Source organism: Elephas maximus, chromosome 16 (assembly GCF_024166365.1).
Source record: "Elephas maximus indicus isolate mEleMax1 chromosome 16, mEleMax1 primary haplotype, whole genome shotgun sequence".
Lineage (NCBI taxonomy): Eukaryota > Metazoa > Chordata > Mammalia > Proboscidea > Elephantidae > Elephas > Elephas maximus.
Genome location: NC_064834.1, coordinates 9,008,490 through 9,023,316, shown reverse-complemented (window position 1 = coordinate 9,023,316; position 14,827 = coordinate 9,008,490). Strand labels below are relative to the sequence as shown.

Genomic DNA, 14,827 nt, shown 5'->3' with positions numbered 1-14,827 from the left:
GTGATCACATCACTTGCTTCTATGTTGATGACTCTCAAATCTCTTTCTGGAGGCCAGCTACTTCCCTCCCACTGGAGACCTGTTCGCACAATTTCTTCTGGACAGCTCACTTGGGTATCCCACCAAAAACCAAGAAATAAACCTGTGGGCCATTGAGTCAATTATGACTCATGGCAACCCTATGTGTTACAGAGTAGAACTGCTCCATAGGGGTTTCTTGGCTGTAATGGTTTTCGGAAGCCAACTGCCAAGTTTTTCTTATGTGCAGCTGCTGGGTGGATTCGAACAGCCAGCCTTTAGGTTAACAGCTGATTGCAACTGCTTACACCACCTAGGTTCCTGCAAATCCCACAGACATATCAAAAACAACCCAAATCTGTACCTTTATTCATTCTTCCAACAAATACTGGGTGTTCACTATGTGCCAGGCACCATCCTAAGTATAACAGATAAGATGGATAAGGTCCCTACCATCACAAAGCACACAGTTCAGGGTGGGGACAATAGACAGTAAACAAACAGATACCTGAAAGTGAGTGACCAGTGTCATTCAGAGAATTAAAATGAGATAAGGCATGTTATGCACTAAATTGTGTCCCCCACAAAACATGCGTTTTAAATCCTAACCCCTATACCAAACCCACTGCTGTTGGGCTAATTCTGATTCATAGCGGCCCTACAGGGCAGAGAACTGCCCCATGGTGTTTCCAAGGCTGTAATCTTTATGGAAGGAGCCTCGGTGGCACAGTGGTGAAAGTGCTTTGCTCCTAACCAAAAGGTCAGTAGTTCAAACCCACCAGCTGATCCGGGGAAGAAAGGTGTGGCAGTGTGCTTTCATAAACGTTACAGCCTTGGGAACCCTATAGCACAGTTCTACTCTGTCCTATAGGGTTGCTATGAGCTGGAATCAACTTGACGGCAGTGGGTTTGGTTTTGGTTTTCAATATTTACCGATTCCGACTCATAGTGGGTTGGGTACTGGGTTTACATAACTTAAGGTTGTAAAGAGAATCTAAGGCTACTTAATATTTTGTGGTCAGAAAGCTTCTCTGCAAAACTGACATTTAAGGTGGAATTCTGAAGATGACGGAGCCAGTCACAAGAAGGAAGAACATTTCAAGTAGGCAGAATGGCTAGGACAAGGGTCCTAGGGCTGGCACAAGCTTGGTGTTTTCAAGGAACCAAATGAAACCAATCAGGCTGGAGCACAGAAGGCTAGTGGTGTGAGATAAAGTCATTGAGGGATGCATGGGCCTCACCTGTAGGGCTTGGGAACCCTGGTGAGGAATTTAAATGGCAGTGCAAGGGGAAGCTGCTGGAGGATTTTCAGGTGGAGTGAAATGGATCTAATTTGCATTTTAACAGACTCACTGTAGCTGTTTTGTGGAAGCTGACTATACATGAATGGGAATGGGGCTGGGGCTAGCTAGCACAGGGAGCCAGCGCAATTCGCGATTCGGAGAGACCACCTGGGAGGCCACTGCATTCATCTAGGTAAACTGCAGGTTCCCCACTCCACTGAGTGGCAACATCTACACAGCTGCTCAAGCAAGAAATTGTGCATATCAACCTCATGTCTCCCTTACCTTCGTCCCTACCAATCCTGCCAATTTTACACCCTCCACCCTCTGAAATCCACTTCTTCCCAAGGACTCCACCTCCCTTGTGCAGGCCACCATCATTCCCTATCTGGATCCCTGCAGTGGGTTCTGAAGTCTCCCTCCCTCCAATCTTGTTCTCCTTGAATAAAAAAAGATTTTCCAGAAGGAGAACTCAGACACTGGCCTGCTTAAAATCCTTCAAAGGTTGCTCACTGCCTGCAATAGGACTCCTTAATATAGCTCCAAGCCTCCTGCTTCTTTCTGATAAAAGCTGAATTCCACCCAAACCCTTGGTTAAGGAAATGCCCTCGTCCTTTTACGTTCTGAGAAAGGGCAGGGCTTACTGCGAGGAGCTGACTACACAGCCGCCCCGTGTGCGACAGAATGAGACGCCGCCTGGTCCTGCAGCACCCTCACAACCGCTGTTGAGCCCACGGTCGCAGCCTAACACACCCTGCACAGGACCCTCCTCAGCGCCTGCTGCAGGGACGGCTGACGCTCTGAGATCGCGTTTCTGTACTGGAGCTCCGAGGGGCTGTGGCCTGACCCACGAGCTCTGGAGCAGAGACCAGGACCGCAGCCCCTCCTCCGAGGCCGCCTGCCCGCGCGCGGTGCAGCCTCCCGGCCGGGACCCCGCCGTGCTGCTCGGCACACACGGCCCTGCGAAGGCGCCCGCGGCAACGCCCGGTCAGGCAGCCGGGGGCCGGAGCGCTCTCCGCGCAGCCGCCGCCCGAGTCGCTGACGCGGGCCCACCGGCCGGCCCTGGGGGAGCCCGCAGCGCCAGGACCCAGGCCCTCGCCGCCCCTCTCGGCCGGACCCAGCCAGCGCCTGCGAGGGCTCCGTTACCTCCTCCGACCGCTGACCCTCCTCCCCCCACGACCCCTGACCTCTGACCTCCGACACGCGGGACCTCCGCCTGACCTTCTCGGCCCCCTCAGCCCCGCGTTTCGGCCCCCTCAGCCCCGCGTTTCTCCTCCCTCCGGCCGGTCTGGCTCCGGCTTACATTTTCTTGGCCACATCCGTCTCCCGGAACTGCTCCTTCACCATGGTGACCGCTGCGAGGGTCCCTCTTCGGGACTCCGGGAGCCGGATGAGGGAAACGACGCTCCGCGCAGCTCCCGCAGCGCTTCTAAACGCGCTCGCTGCGGAAACACCGGCGGCCTCCTCCGGGCCACCGTACGGCGCCCACGTGTCCGCTTCCTCTTCCGCGACTCGCCTGCGCGCCTGTCTGTCAAGAGAGGCTTTGGCCGGGCCGCTTTTTGGCCTCTCCCTATACTGCCACCTCGCGGCGCCTCCTTGGAATTGCACCGAGCCCTGAAATTTTTTTTTTTTTTTTAAGAATACATTTCCGGTGCCTATTTCTAGGTCTTCAGACACCTGCAGAGCCAGAAAAACCGAGAACCTCTTGCTTCAGGGCTTATTGGGCAGCCAAAACCAAAGCCAGTGCCGTCGAGTCGATTCCGACTCATAGCGACCCTATAGGACAGAGTAGAAGCTGCCCCATAGAGTTTCCAAGGAGCGCCTGGCGGATTCGATCTGCCATCCTTTTGGTTAGCAGCCGTAGCACTTAACCACTACGCCACCGGGGTTTCCAGTTAGGCAGCCGTAGAGCCAAAAATTGCATAAAATGCGAAATCGTCACTATCAACATCAATACCATCTAAATCAAGAGCCTCTACTTTAAGGGAAGGTGGAGGCCAAAATGAACCAGCCCCACGAGCAGAGGGCACCATCTGGAGGAAGCCAAGGAAAAGCGACAAAGCCCAAAACAGCCGCGCCTGCACGTCCAGTTCATAAAATTATTCTGAAAAAAGCGCAGTCACTCAAGAAGCACGTTGGTGTGGAGGGACAATAATTACCATGCTTTCCAGTGTTTTGATGAAACCTCAGATGCGAGACCTTCTGGCCTGGCGTCTGTGATTTCATGTCGTTCGGAGCTCTCATTATGTCCCTGAGGATGGCAGCTCTCTACGAGTTTGCAGTAGCTCAACCAAAAAGAAGGCTTATGCAGATTTCCACAGAAATTATGATTCCATGGAAGATTGTGAGGAGATGAAGAAGGCTGGTATCTTTCAGAGTGCAAAGCGATTTTGGAATATAAAGAATTTCTTTGGATTGAGTTCCATGGAAGTCGTCACTGACCAATGTACTGGAACTATGACACGTGAATATACCGGCTAAGGAATAGTTTCTCTCGGTAAATAAACAATTAAAAAATAAAAGAATTATCTGGAAAAAAAAGAACTAAGCTTATATTCATTCTTGACTGCAAAAAAGGAATCTGAAAATTGAGCCTCGGTGAGCTTGGGAAATGAGACAACGGGAAATGACGATCATTCATCTACTGAAGAAATAAATTGCTTGCTAGCAGCCTCAACGATCTGTGGGAGGTGATCATGTCATGACATTTTAGTGTATGTGACTAGCAAGGAGGATCCCTGGTGGCGCAGTGGTTAAGTGCTTGGCTGCTAACTGAAAGGTTGGCAGTTCAAACTTAACAGTTGCTCCATGGAGGAAGATATGGGAGTCTGCTTTCATAAAGATTTACAGCTTTGGAAACCAGATGGGGGCAGCTCTCTCAGTCCTACAGGATCACTCTGAGTTGGAATCCACTTAAGGCAACAGGTTTGCTTTTTGGGTTTGGACTAGCAAGGAAACCACACCACCACAGGGCTCAATGCTGCACAACCTGGAGCCAATTCCTTAATATTCGTGAGAAACTAAATAAAACCCAGTAAAACATTCCAATCCTTTTGAATTTTAAGAAGAAAGGTATTTCGTTTTAGGCTCCACAGATCCCCACTAGTAAAAGACGAATGTTACAGACAGCAAAGCAAATCAGATTTTGCTAACCCATTTCAGCAATTAATCACTTAATGTATCCTTGGAGTAAAGTGGACATTACTGTAGAGGACCGACAAGATTTTATAATGAATGGCTTTTTATGGCTGGGTTTTAGAGGTGAAGAGTGAACACTCTGAAATCACAGTGCAGCCATGGAGTCAAGGTGCCAGCGTTTAAAAGTCGTGTGACCTTGGGTGAGTTACTCAACCTCTTGTGTCCCAGTTTCTCCACCTATAAAAAGAGTAATAAGTACTCTATTTCTTGAAGTTATTGGGAGACTTAAATGACAAAGTGAAGGCAAAAATAATTAGAATGTAACAGATACATAGCAATCGTTCAATGAGTATTAACTATTCTTATTATCCTGAGGACTGTAGGATATAATAGAAGAGCCACCTGCAAAGCCGGCTCTCTGAGCTTCTGGTCCACACACTTTGGTAAGTTGTTTCTACTTTCTTTGAACATGCACACTTAGGTTCTTTATTGTTACATGTCTGTTTCACTTTTAAGCAAAACAAATTGCAGGAAAAAAAAAACAAATATATATTTTTTTCTGTTTAATCAGATGCACCAGAGAAATCTCAGGAAAAAAAGAAGCTTAGCAATAATAAACTAAAACAGGCAAAGTTTTGTATTTGAATTAGGATTTGGAGTCAGCATTTCTGAAGTTTCCCCAGCAGTAAAATGAGGAGGCTAGCCAGGTGGGTCATGTAAGGTATCCTTCAGCTTTGTTGTTGTTGTCATTAGGTTCTGACTCACAGTGACTCTACGCACGACAGAATGAAACACTGCCCGGTCCTGCACCATCCTCACAATCCTTGCTATGTTTGAGCCCATTGCTGCAGCCACCCTGTCAATCCATCTCGTTGAGGGGCTTCTTTTTTTTCACTGACTCTCTACTTTACAAAGCGTGATGTCCTTCTCTAGGGACTGATCCCTCCTGACAACACATCCAAAGTATGTGAGATGCAGTGTCACCATCCGTGCTTCCAAGGAGCATTCTGGTTGTACTTCTTCCAAGACAGATTTGTTCCTTTTTTTGGTAGTCCATGGTATATTCAACATTCTTCACCAATGCCACAATTCAAAAGTGTCAATTCTTTGTTCTTATTCATCTGCCAGCTTTTGCATGCATATGAGGCGACTGAAAACACTGTGGCTTGGGTCAGGCGCACCTTAGTCCTCAGGGCGACATCTTTGCTTTTCAACACTTTAAAGAAGCTCTTGGCAGCAGATTTGACCAGTGCAATGGGTCTTTTAATTTCTTAACTGCTGCTTCCATGGGTGTTGACTGTGGATCCAAATAAAATGAAATCCTTGACAACTTCAATCTTTTCACCATTTATCATGATGTGGCTTATTGGTCCAGTTGTGAGGATTTTTGTTTTATGTTGAGGTGTCATCCATACTGAAGGCTGTGGTCTTTGATCTTCATTAGTAAGTGCTTCAAGTCCTCTTCACTTTCAGCAAGCAAGGTGCGCCACCTGCATAATGCAGGTTGTTAATGAGTCTTCCTCCAATCCTGATGCCCTGTTCTTCTTCGTATAGCCCAGCTTCTCAGATTATCTGCTCAGCATACAGATCGAATAGGTGTAGCGAGAGGATACAACCCTGATGCACACCTTTCCTGACTTTAGACCATGCAGTATCCCCTTGTTCTGTTCGAACGACTGCCTCTTGACCCCTTGTTCTGTTTGAACGACTGCCTCTTGACCCATGTACAGATAGATTCCTCATGAGCACAATTAAGTGTTCCGGAATTCCCATTTTCTGCAATGTTATCCATAATTTGTTATGATCCACACAGTCAAATGCCTTTGCACAGTCAATAAAACACAGGTAAACATCCTTCTGGTATTCTCTGCTTTCAGCCAGGATCCATCTGACATCAGCAATGATATTCCTGGTTCCACGTCCTCTTGTGAATCCGGCTTGAATTTCTGGCAGTTCCCTGTCGACGTACTGCTGCAGCCACTTTTGAATGATCTTCATCAAAATTTTGCTTGCATGTGATATTAATGGTATTGTTTGATAATTTCTGCATTCGGTTGAGTCATCTTTCTTGGGAATAGGCATAAATATGGATCTCTTCCAGTCAGTTGGCCAGGTAGCTGTCTTCCAAATTTCTTGGCATAGATGAGTGCTGCATCTGTTTGTTGAAACATCTCAGCTGGTATTCCCTCAGTTCCTGGAGCCTTATTTTTTGCCAGTGCCTTCAGTGCAGCTTGGACTTCATCCTTCAGTACCATCAATTCCTGATCATGTGTTACCTCCTGAATGGTTGAATGTCAACCAATTCTTTTTGGTATAGTAACTCTGTGTATTCCTTCCATCGTCTTTTGATGCTTCCTGCATCGTTAAATATTTTCCCCATAGAATCCTTCAGTATTGCAACTCAAGCTTGAATTTTTTCTTCAGTTCTTTCAGCTTGACTCCTACTCAAAAACCGAAAGCCAAACCCAGTGTCCAGTAGCAACCCTGTGGGACAGAGTAGAACTGCCCCATAGGGTTCCCAAAGCTGTAAATCTTTAGGGAAGTAGACTGCGACAGCTTTCTCCTACAAAGTTCAAACCTTCCACCTATCAGTTAACCCCAGCACTCAACCCCTGCACAACCGGGGCTCCTTAAAAAAAAAAGAAAAAAACCAAACTCATTGCCCTGGCGTCCATTCCGACTCACAGCGACGCTATAGAGGGATGCAATGTAAAGTATAATTCTGTTTACCAAAATTCTATGTAGGGACAGAAAAGTACAGCCAGAATGCTCCTTGGAAGCAAGGATGGCGAGACTTCTTAATTTTTTTTTACTGGACGTGTTATTGGGAGGGACCAGTCCCTGGAAAAGGACATCAAGCTTGGTGGAGGGCAAGCGAGAAAAGAGGAAGCCCCTAAAGGAGCTAGATTAACACAGTGGCTGCAAAGATGGGCTCAAACATAGTAAAGATTGCGAGGATGGCGTGGGTCCCCGTGGTGTTTCATTCTCTTGTACAAAGGGTCGTTGGAGTCCAACTGACTGGAAGGCGCCTAATCAAACACGTGCGGACCGTTCAATCTAAGGAATTGAACGCGCTTTCCTGAGTCCAGCCCGTCAGGGCTGTCCCGGCTCCGGATTGGCTTTTTTCCTGAGTCCAGCCCGTCAGGGCTGTCCCGGCTCCGGATTGGCTAGTCTCAATCCCAGGGGTGTGGCCGAAGGTTCCGAGGCGGCCCTGCGGCACTTTCAGTCCGGCATTGGCGCGGACCGCCCCGTAGCCCGGGCCACGCCCCCTCCCGGCGCCTTCTGGGGTCCTTCCGTGCGCGTTGATATGATTGGTCGGCGAAGAGCGGCTCTCTTTTCCTCGCTGCCTGCCTGAGCGTCTGCCGCCATCATGGTGAGTCTCCCCGGGCTTTGTAGTCATCTGCCGAATATCGCAGCCATCCTTGGTTCCCCGACCCTGCCGTCGGCACGACAGCCGCCCAAAGCCCGGTTGCCCTTCTCTGCCCGTGTTTGACGGGGGCCGGTTGCCGAGAGCCCCGGAGCCGCCGGCGGGGGAGTGGCAGTTGGCGGGGCCGGGCTGCGGAGCGGGACGCTGGGGCTGCTGCGCTGGTGGCTGCCTGGAGCACAGTGGGTGGGGAGGGACCTGTCAGTAGGGGAGCCTTCCCGCCTGCAGTCCCAGGCTGGGAGAGGCAGGCGACGGGAGCCCGGGAGGTGCGGAGGGTGCCGGCGGAGCCTGGCGGGCTGCGGCGGGCGGAACCGTCCCCGCGTGGGAGCTAGAAGACTGTCAGCTGGGTGGCTTCTCCGGCTCCTCGTCGGGGAAGCAGAAGCCCTGGGGACGGTCGCCGGCGAGAGTCGCCCGAAGTCCTGGCTAGGTAGCTCCACCGGTAAAAGTGAGGCACCCGTTTTTCCCTGCACTCTAGCAAGCCGTTTTCCCCCTTTGACCTTTCGGTTTCGAGAATTGAGTATTGTTGAAGTGAACCTGGTTTGGTCTGGGTTTTGAACTCTTGAAAACCTGGAAGGGGGTTGCTGCGTGCCTGCCTTCTTAGTAGTTATTTCTTGGGTAAAAGACCATTCCGAAGTGAATATCAGTTCCGTGGCTTTGATTATAGAGTTGACCATTTAGGAAGGTAGGTTGCATGTAGGTAGTGCAAATTTATGTTGTTCGTTATAAACACGGCTTTGTGATTACAACGTTTGTGTAAGCCACTGTGGTTTTACTGGGGGGAGAAGTAGTTGTCAGGTGGTGGTGGTTTGCCCCTAGTGAGACACTTGGCAAAGTCTGGAGACGTTTTTTGATCCTCGCAGCTGGGGAATAGTAAGGGCATCCAGTGGGCAGAAGCCAAAGTTGCCTTTGTTGTGGTCTGACCAGTCAATTCCAGTTGTGTGAACACGGTCACCTTCTTTTTCAGAGTTACCTGTCCCTTATTAACATAAACTCGCTGCTCCCGAAGGTTCCTAGGTGATCTTTTGAGTTGCTGTTGTCAATTTGATCCGTATAGATAGTTTCTAAGGAGCATGAACAAGGGAGACTTTTTTTTTTTTTTAAGTAGTTAATCTAAACTACTGTTCAGTTTTTTGTTGACATTAGGGGTATTTTTGGTTCAAGGTTTAAAGATTATTTCAGGGCAATAGTTTCCAGGGGTTCATCCACCCTCCATGGCTCCAGAAAGCCTGGAGTCCATGAGAATTTGAAATTCTGTTCTGCGTTTTCACGTTTTTGATCAGGATTTTTCTATGGAATCTTTCATCAAAATATTCAGCAGTGGTAGGCTGCCACCGTCCAATTCTGGTGTCACGGCGAAAGAACAGTTGTTCATGGAGGCAGTTAGCCACACGTTCCATATCTTCCTACTTTTCTCTGGTGCCTTGGATGGCTGCTTGCAAGCTTTTAAGACCCCAGGCACTATGCAGTGAACTAGGAGGTAGAGCGAAAAACAAACAAACCAAATCCCCTACTGTTCTGACTCACAGTGACCCAGTAGGACAGAGTAGAGCTGCCCTGTAGGATTTCCAGTGAGTGGTTGATGGATTTGAACTGCAGCCTTTTAGTTGGCAGTTGAGCTTTTAACCACTGTGTGACCAGGACTCCAGGAGGTAGACCAGAAGCACTAAACAGTTGTTAGCCCAATAATCTGGGGTGTCCCTTTAAACCATGACCCTAAACCTCCAAACCAAACCCCATGAGGTGTTTGGTTGTGTGCAAGCAGCCTTAGCAGCTGTATCTATCAAACACATTTTGCCAATTCAGCTTTTTACAGGTATACAACTTTTTGATGGCAATTATAATTGGCTCTGCAACCTTATCTTTAACAAATGTGATATTTCTGTCACTGTTAACCCCACGTTTCCCCCTTACCTCCACCGTTGGTAACTACTAATAAACTTTGTATTCATCCCTATCTTTGTGTGTAAGTGATGTTGGACAGTATTTGTCCTTTTGTGATTGACTTATTTTGCTCAGCATGTTTTGAAGCTCTATCCATACTGTAGTGTGTATCTAAGTTTCATTCTCCTACTCTCTGAGTAGTGTTCTATCACACGTATGCATTTTGTTTATTCATTCGTCCGTTAATGGATATTTCGGTTGTTTCCACCTTTTGATTGCGAACAGTGCTGCAGTGAACATTGGTGTACAGGTCTCTCTGAGTTCCTGCTTTCATGTCTTTTGGGTATATACCTAGGAGTGGAATTGCTGGGTCATAGGGTAGTTCTGTATTTAGTTTTTTGAGGAGGGGACACTGTTTTCCACAATTGTAGTTAGGTACCATCAAGTCGGTTCTGACTCATGGCAATCCTGCGTACAACAGCACGAAACACTGCCCTGTCCTGCACCATCCTCACCACGGCTGTACCATTTTGCAATCCCACCAGGAATGGATAAGGGTTCCAGTTACCCCACATCCTTGCCAACATTTGTTATTTTCTGTTTTGTTTTTTAATCCATCCCAATGTGAGTGACATGGTCCCTCGTCGTGGTTTTGATTTGCAACTGAGGGCCAGTGTCTGGTCGCCATTTGAATGTCTGCCCCTCCCTTTAAATGAGTAATACAGCAAGTGCTGGGTTGATCGGTGCTGGACTGCCACGGCCTGCCTTCGTGTGATGGGAGCCTGTCAAAGACCATTTCATGCTACACTAAAATAGGGTGCGAAGCAGTGCCTTTTGGGGGACTGTGTACTTCAGTATATCTTGTTATTGTTCCGTGTATGCCTGTGGTCATAGTCTATTTTCTAGACGGATCTTTGACTTCTCGTGGCAAACGTTTTAGAGCACCAGTGCCCAACGAAACTTTCCGCGATGACGGAAATGTTCTTTCTCTCTGCTGTCCAATTGAAATGCAGCTATTGCAACTGGGGAACTGCATTTTAAATTTTATTTTTTTGATAATTCGTCACGTATACTAGTGGCTACCGAATTGGACAGTGCAGTTTTAGATCTTGGAAAATTGTAGCAAGGTCAAAAAAATGTTGAGTAACTTTATTAACCAGTGTGTTGTTTTCAGAATGACACGGTAACTATCCGGACCAGGAAGTTCATGACCAACCGACTACTCCAGCGGAAACAAATGGTAAGGAAGGGCACGTCAAAGTTGGGTCAACTGTTCTTTAAAGACATTTTCCGTTATGATAAGTACAGAACTTGATGTCTCCCCTTAGGTCATTGATGTCCTTCACCCTGGGAAGGCAACAGTACCTAAGACAGAAATTCGAGAAAAACTAGCCAAGATGTACAAGACCACACCAGATGTCATCTTTGTGTTTGGATTCAGAACCCATTTTGGCGGTGGAAAGACTACTGGCTTCGGCATGATTTATGATTCCTTGGATTATGCAAAGAAAAATGAACCTAAACACAGACTTGCAAGAGTAGGTGACCTTCCTTTCTTCCGCAGTTACTGAAGGCTTTGATTTTTCGGTAACATTGTGTCCTGGGTGCAGTAGAGTGCTCCAGGGGAGTAAGTGGTCTGTGGGGGGACAACAGGTAAGCATGTAAAGAACTCCTGAGGGCTTAAGAGCAAAGGTAAATACACAGATGGGGTCGGGGGAGAGGTTTCGGCAGCATTTTGAGGAGGTGGTGTTTGAGCTGGATTTGGAAAAAATGCTCGTGGAGACTGGGGTGGGTGTGGCTAAGGCTCATTTCATAGAGGGGAAGCGGAGGGCTGGGTTTGAAAAGGTAGTTTGGGACCAAATTCAGTGATATCCTTAAATAATACACCAAGTCCCTGAGTTTAGCTTTTTGGAGCCCTGGTGGCGCAGTGGCTAAGAGTTTGGCTGCTAACCCAGAGGTCGGCGATTTGAATCCACCAGCCACTCACTGGAAACCATATGGGGAGTTCTCTGTCCTGTGGGGTTGCCATGAGTTGGAATCAACTCCATGGACAGTAGTTTGGTTTTTGGTTGGAGTTCAGATTTAATTTCACGGAAGCCAGGAAATATAAAAGATTTTTGGTCATTTTCGGGGAGTGTCAAGCACTAAAGAGTGAGCTAGGCAAGCTCCTTAGCTTATGTTCTAGGCAGGTGGTGAATAAGCAAGCGTGTCATCACCTTGAAATGCTTCTGCATCCCCTTTTACCCTTGAATTGTTTTACTCCCTGCTGTCATGACACCCATGGTGATGTGGACAGGGATGGGTTACCCAATAAGCAAGGTACACACAGGTTTAATGGTGTTACTTATAACACAGTTTCACCTGTTTTTCATCTTTAATGTGGTGAACCAGAGTCATATGTAAGGTATGGCAAGTAGGGTGTGTGCCCTGGGCGCTGCTTGAGGAGGGGTGTCAATGAGCAGGTGCTGCTGGCCCACTGCAGCTTCCATCGCCAAGCTGTGAGAGATCTGAGAGATCATTCAACAATTTAAAACTAATTGCCATAGATAGGCCCCTGGGTGAAACCTTTGTGAAATTGTTCACTACAGATAAGTAAGTAAACATAAGCCCCTGTGTAGTTCGCTTACTGTAAGCTTGGTGCCTACCATACGGTGGATGGATGTTGCATTATTTTTAATTAAGCGGTCTGGGGAGGGCCTGCTGCGAGGAGATGACAGGGAAGCTGAGATCCTTGCAAAGATTAGGAAGCAGTGTCTTCTAGGCAGCAGAAACCCAGACTCAGAGGTGGGCAGAGCGAAGATGAGAAGATAGTAGATGAGCAGATCAGCCCCGTCTCTTGCGAGACTAGAGCTCTTGATAAAAGCCTTCTGTCACCTGGGAGTAATAGTGATTGAATCAGGAAGAGATCCTAAAGGGGGAAGCCAGTTGGGAGGTGTTTTGCTTTGATGGTGCAAAAGAAGAAAATCTGTGGGAACCTAGTGAACTGCGGGCTCAAGGATGGACAGAACAGCCAGCTCCTTAACTTCCTGTGCCAGGAGCACTGAGTGGGCAAGTCTGAGATTTTTCTATGAGGACCGACTCTTGCTTTGACAACCCTTTCTGTCTGGCACAGTATTGTCAAATGTACTTGAAAAGCTTTGGTTTAGAAAGAGAGTTTCTGGAGCTCTGACCTGGTCAGCTTCGTGCCAGAGTAGCCAGTACTGAGGAGCTTGTGTTTGCAAGTCACTTCTGTGTAACCCATTCTTCTTCAGCATGGCCTGTATGAGAAGAAAAAGACCTCAAGGAAACAGCGCAAGGAGCGCAAGAACAGAATGAAGAAAGTCAGGGGGACTGCAAAGGCCAACGTTGGTGCAGGCAAGAAGGTATGGCTTATCAGGGAGAACACAGAAATGTCAACAAGTATAGGTCTTAGTTTCTAGAAAGTTTTGTTTTTGTAATAACCTTTCTTAATGTTTCTTTTTTTCCTACCTCTTCTGGATTGCAGAAGGTAATGTGTTTTGAGAAGCTATGTAGCATAGTGTGTCTTAGAATAGCTTGGGCCACATTGGTTCACTTACCCTGGTGGGCTCCCCTCAAGCCCTATCACAGTTTTCCTTTCGTTCTTCTGCTAATTGGCATTGACCATTGAACGGGAGCAGATCTAGCTCCCTGGCATTTGCCTTATTTTCTTAAAATACACAACTTTTTAGTAAGCAGTTGAATCAACGTGGCTCACGTTTTCCTCGCTCACTAGAGGCAGCCGAGATCTCTTAGAACTGCCCTCCTCTCCAGTTGGCCAATGATAAGCAGCTTTCTACCGGCTTGGCTAGCTAATTGTAAACAGTTGAATGGAATTAAGGTGTTGGATTGCTAAATTGACCAATAATCAAGTGTTCTGTGAGCTTCAGTTGTAACTTTGTTTTTGCTTTTCCCTCTACCTTCTTGGATTTCTTGTTCATCAGAAATGAAGTGCCTAGCAGGTACTGAGATTGTGAGCACGGTGTGGTGCAGCATCTGCACTCAGTTTGCTTTGATGCTTTGCATGTTGGCTTTGGATGATAGAGTTTTCTAGTGTGGTCTGTTACAATGCCAATGCTGTGTGTTAAAGTCATGTATTATGACCAAATTAGAAAAGTCTTTAATCACTTACTTCAGAAATACAATAATGCATGCTATGTTGTGAAATGACCTGGTAGAGGAAAGTGATTGGGAGCCCTACCACATGGGCACTTTTCAGCTTACACTTGGGAAATGCTGTGTCCAGCAGAACTACAGAACCCGGACGACTTGTTGGCAAAGCAGCTTTAGTTACTGCTGGCCTTGGGCAAAGGGCTGCTCACGTAGTACTGAGCAGGCCCTTCCCCTCGGGGAGCCGTGTCTCTTTGCCTCATCAGTTCCGGCACCGTTGGTAACGTACTGGTCCCTGAAATCTGGTAAAGCGCCTCTCTGTTTTGGTAGTATCCACTCAAAGCCTTTTACCATTTATTACTTACCGAGTCTCCGACATTCCATCTGCTGTCTTTTTTTAATTGGAATATTTTGGAGACACTGTAAATTCCCATCAAAGCCTTTGGATGCACTTCTGTCCACGAGTGTTTGGTCAGAATGGTGCACTGCCCCGTTGCAAACACATTTTGCTCGTTTGAACAGCCAGACGTAAGTGGGCAGAGCAGTGTGACAGCGGTGGAGTCACTGCCCCTGTGCTTCTTTTACAGTGACTTCCTTCCAGACAAGACCGTTAAACCTGGTGTTGCCTGCCTGGGACTGTAACCAAGCGACTTCCCAGGGACACGGAGTTAGTAATGGAACTCCTCACTGCTTATATCTGCTTCCTTTTTGTTGATGCAGGTTCTAGAGCTTGAGAAAAGGTTCATTCAGAATGTGTCCTTTCACCTCTTCTGAAGGACATGTAACACATTGGTTCTCCCCATTCAGCCTTCAAGTCCAGTGTGTCGGTAGGACCGGAGCCATTGTGTCCCGCTTCAGGTTTGCACCCGTGCACTTCCCGCGCTGCTCTTAGAGGCCGCTGGGAATGAGCGCACAATGAGCGCAGGCACTCGGCCTCACAAAGCCAGGCGGCAGGAGTGACTCGTTTTGTGTTTTC

General features: G+C 47.6%; 2 protein-coding genes and 1 pseudogene across 9 annotated transcripts in view; 2 read left to right on the top strand and 1 right to left on the bottom strand.

Annotated features, from left to right (window-relative positions):
- POLR3A (RNA polymerase III subunit A) overlaps positions 1-2,793 on the bottom strand; it is a 70,203-nt gene extending 67,410 nt beyond the window's left edge. For all 3 annotated transcript variants that reach the window (XM_049855765.1, XM_049855766.1, XM_049855767.1), the window contains exon 1: positions 2,605-2,793. In XM_049855765.1, coding sequence (XP_049711722.1) covers positions 2,605-2,648 — 44 coding nt within the window. In that variant the 5' untranslated portion in view covers positions 2,649-2,793. The remainder of the gene's footprint in view (positions 1-2,604) is intronic.
- Positions 2,794-3,461: 668 nt separating this feature from the next.
- LOC126059961 (cytochrome c oxidase subunit 6C-like) lies at positions 3,462-3,782 on the top strand (annotated as a pseudogene).
- A 3,989-nt stretch (positions 3,783-7,771) lies between these two features.
- RPS24 (ribosomal protein S24) overlaps positions 7,772-14,827 on the top strand; it is a 574,280-nt gene continuing 567,224 nt past the window's right edge. For 3 of the 6 annotated variants that reach the window (XM_049855772.1, XM_049855771.1, XM_049855770.1), the window contains exons 1-4: positions 7,788-7,812; positions 10,919-10,984; positions 11,073-11,282; positions 12,996-13,106. In XM_049855772.1, coding sequence (XP_049711729.1) covers positions 7,810-7,812; positions 10,919-10,984; positions 11,073-11,282; positions 12,996-13,106 — 390 coding nt within the window. In that variant the 5' untranslated portion in view covers positions 7,788-7,809. Of the gene's footprint in view, positions 7,813-10,918; positions 10,985-11,072; positions 11,283-12,995; positions 13,107-13,228; positions 13,656-13,685; positions 13,707-14,827 lie in introns of those variants that run through there. The other 3 variants (XM_049855769.1, XM_049855773.1, XM_049855774.1) reach the window with 3 other exon arrangements.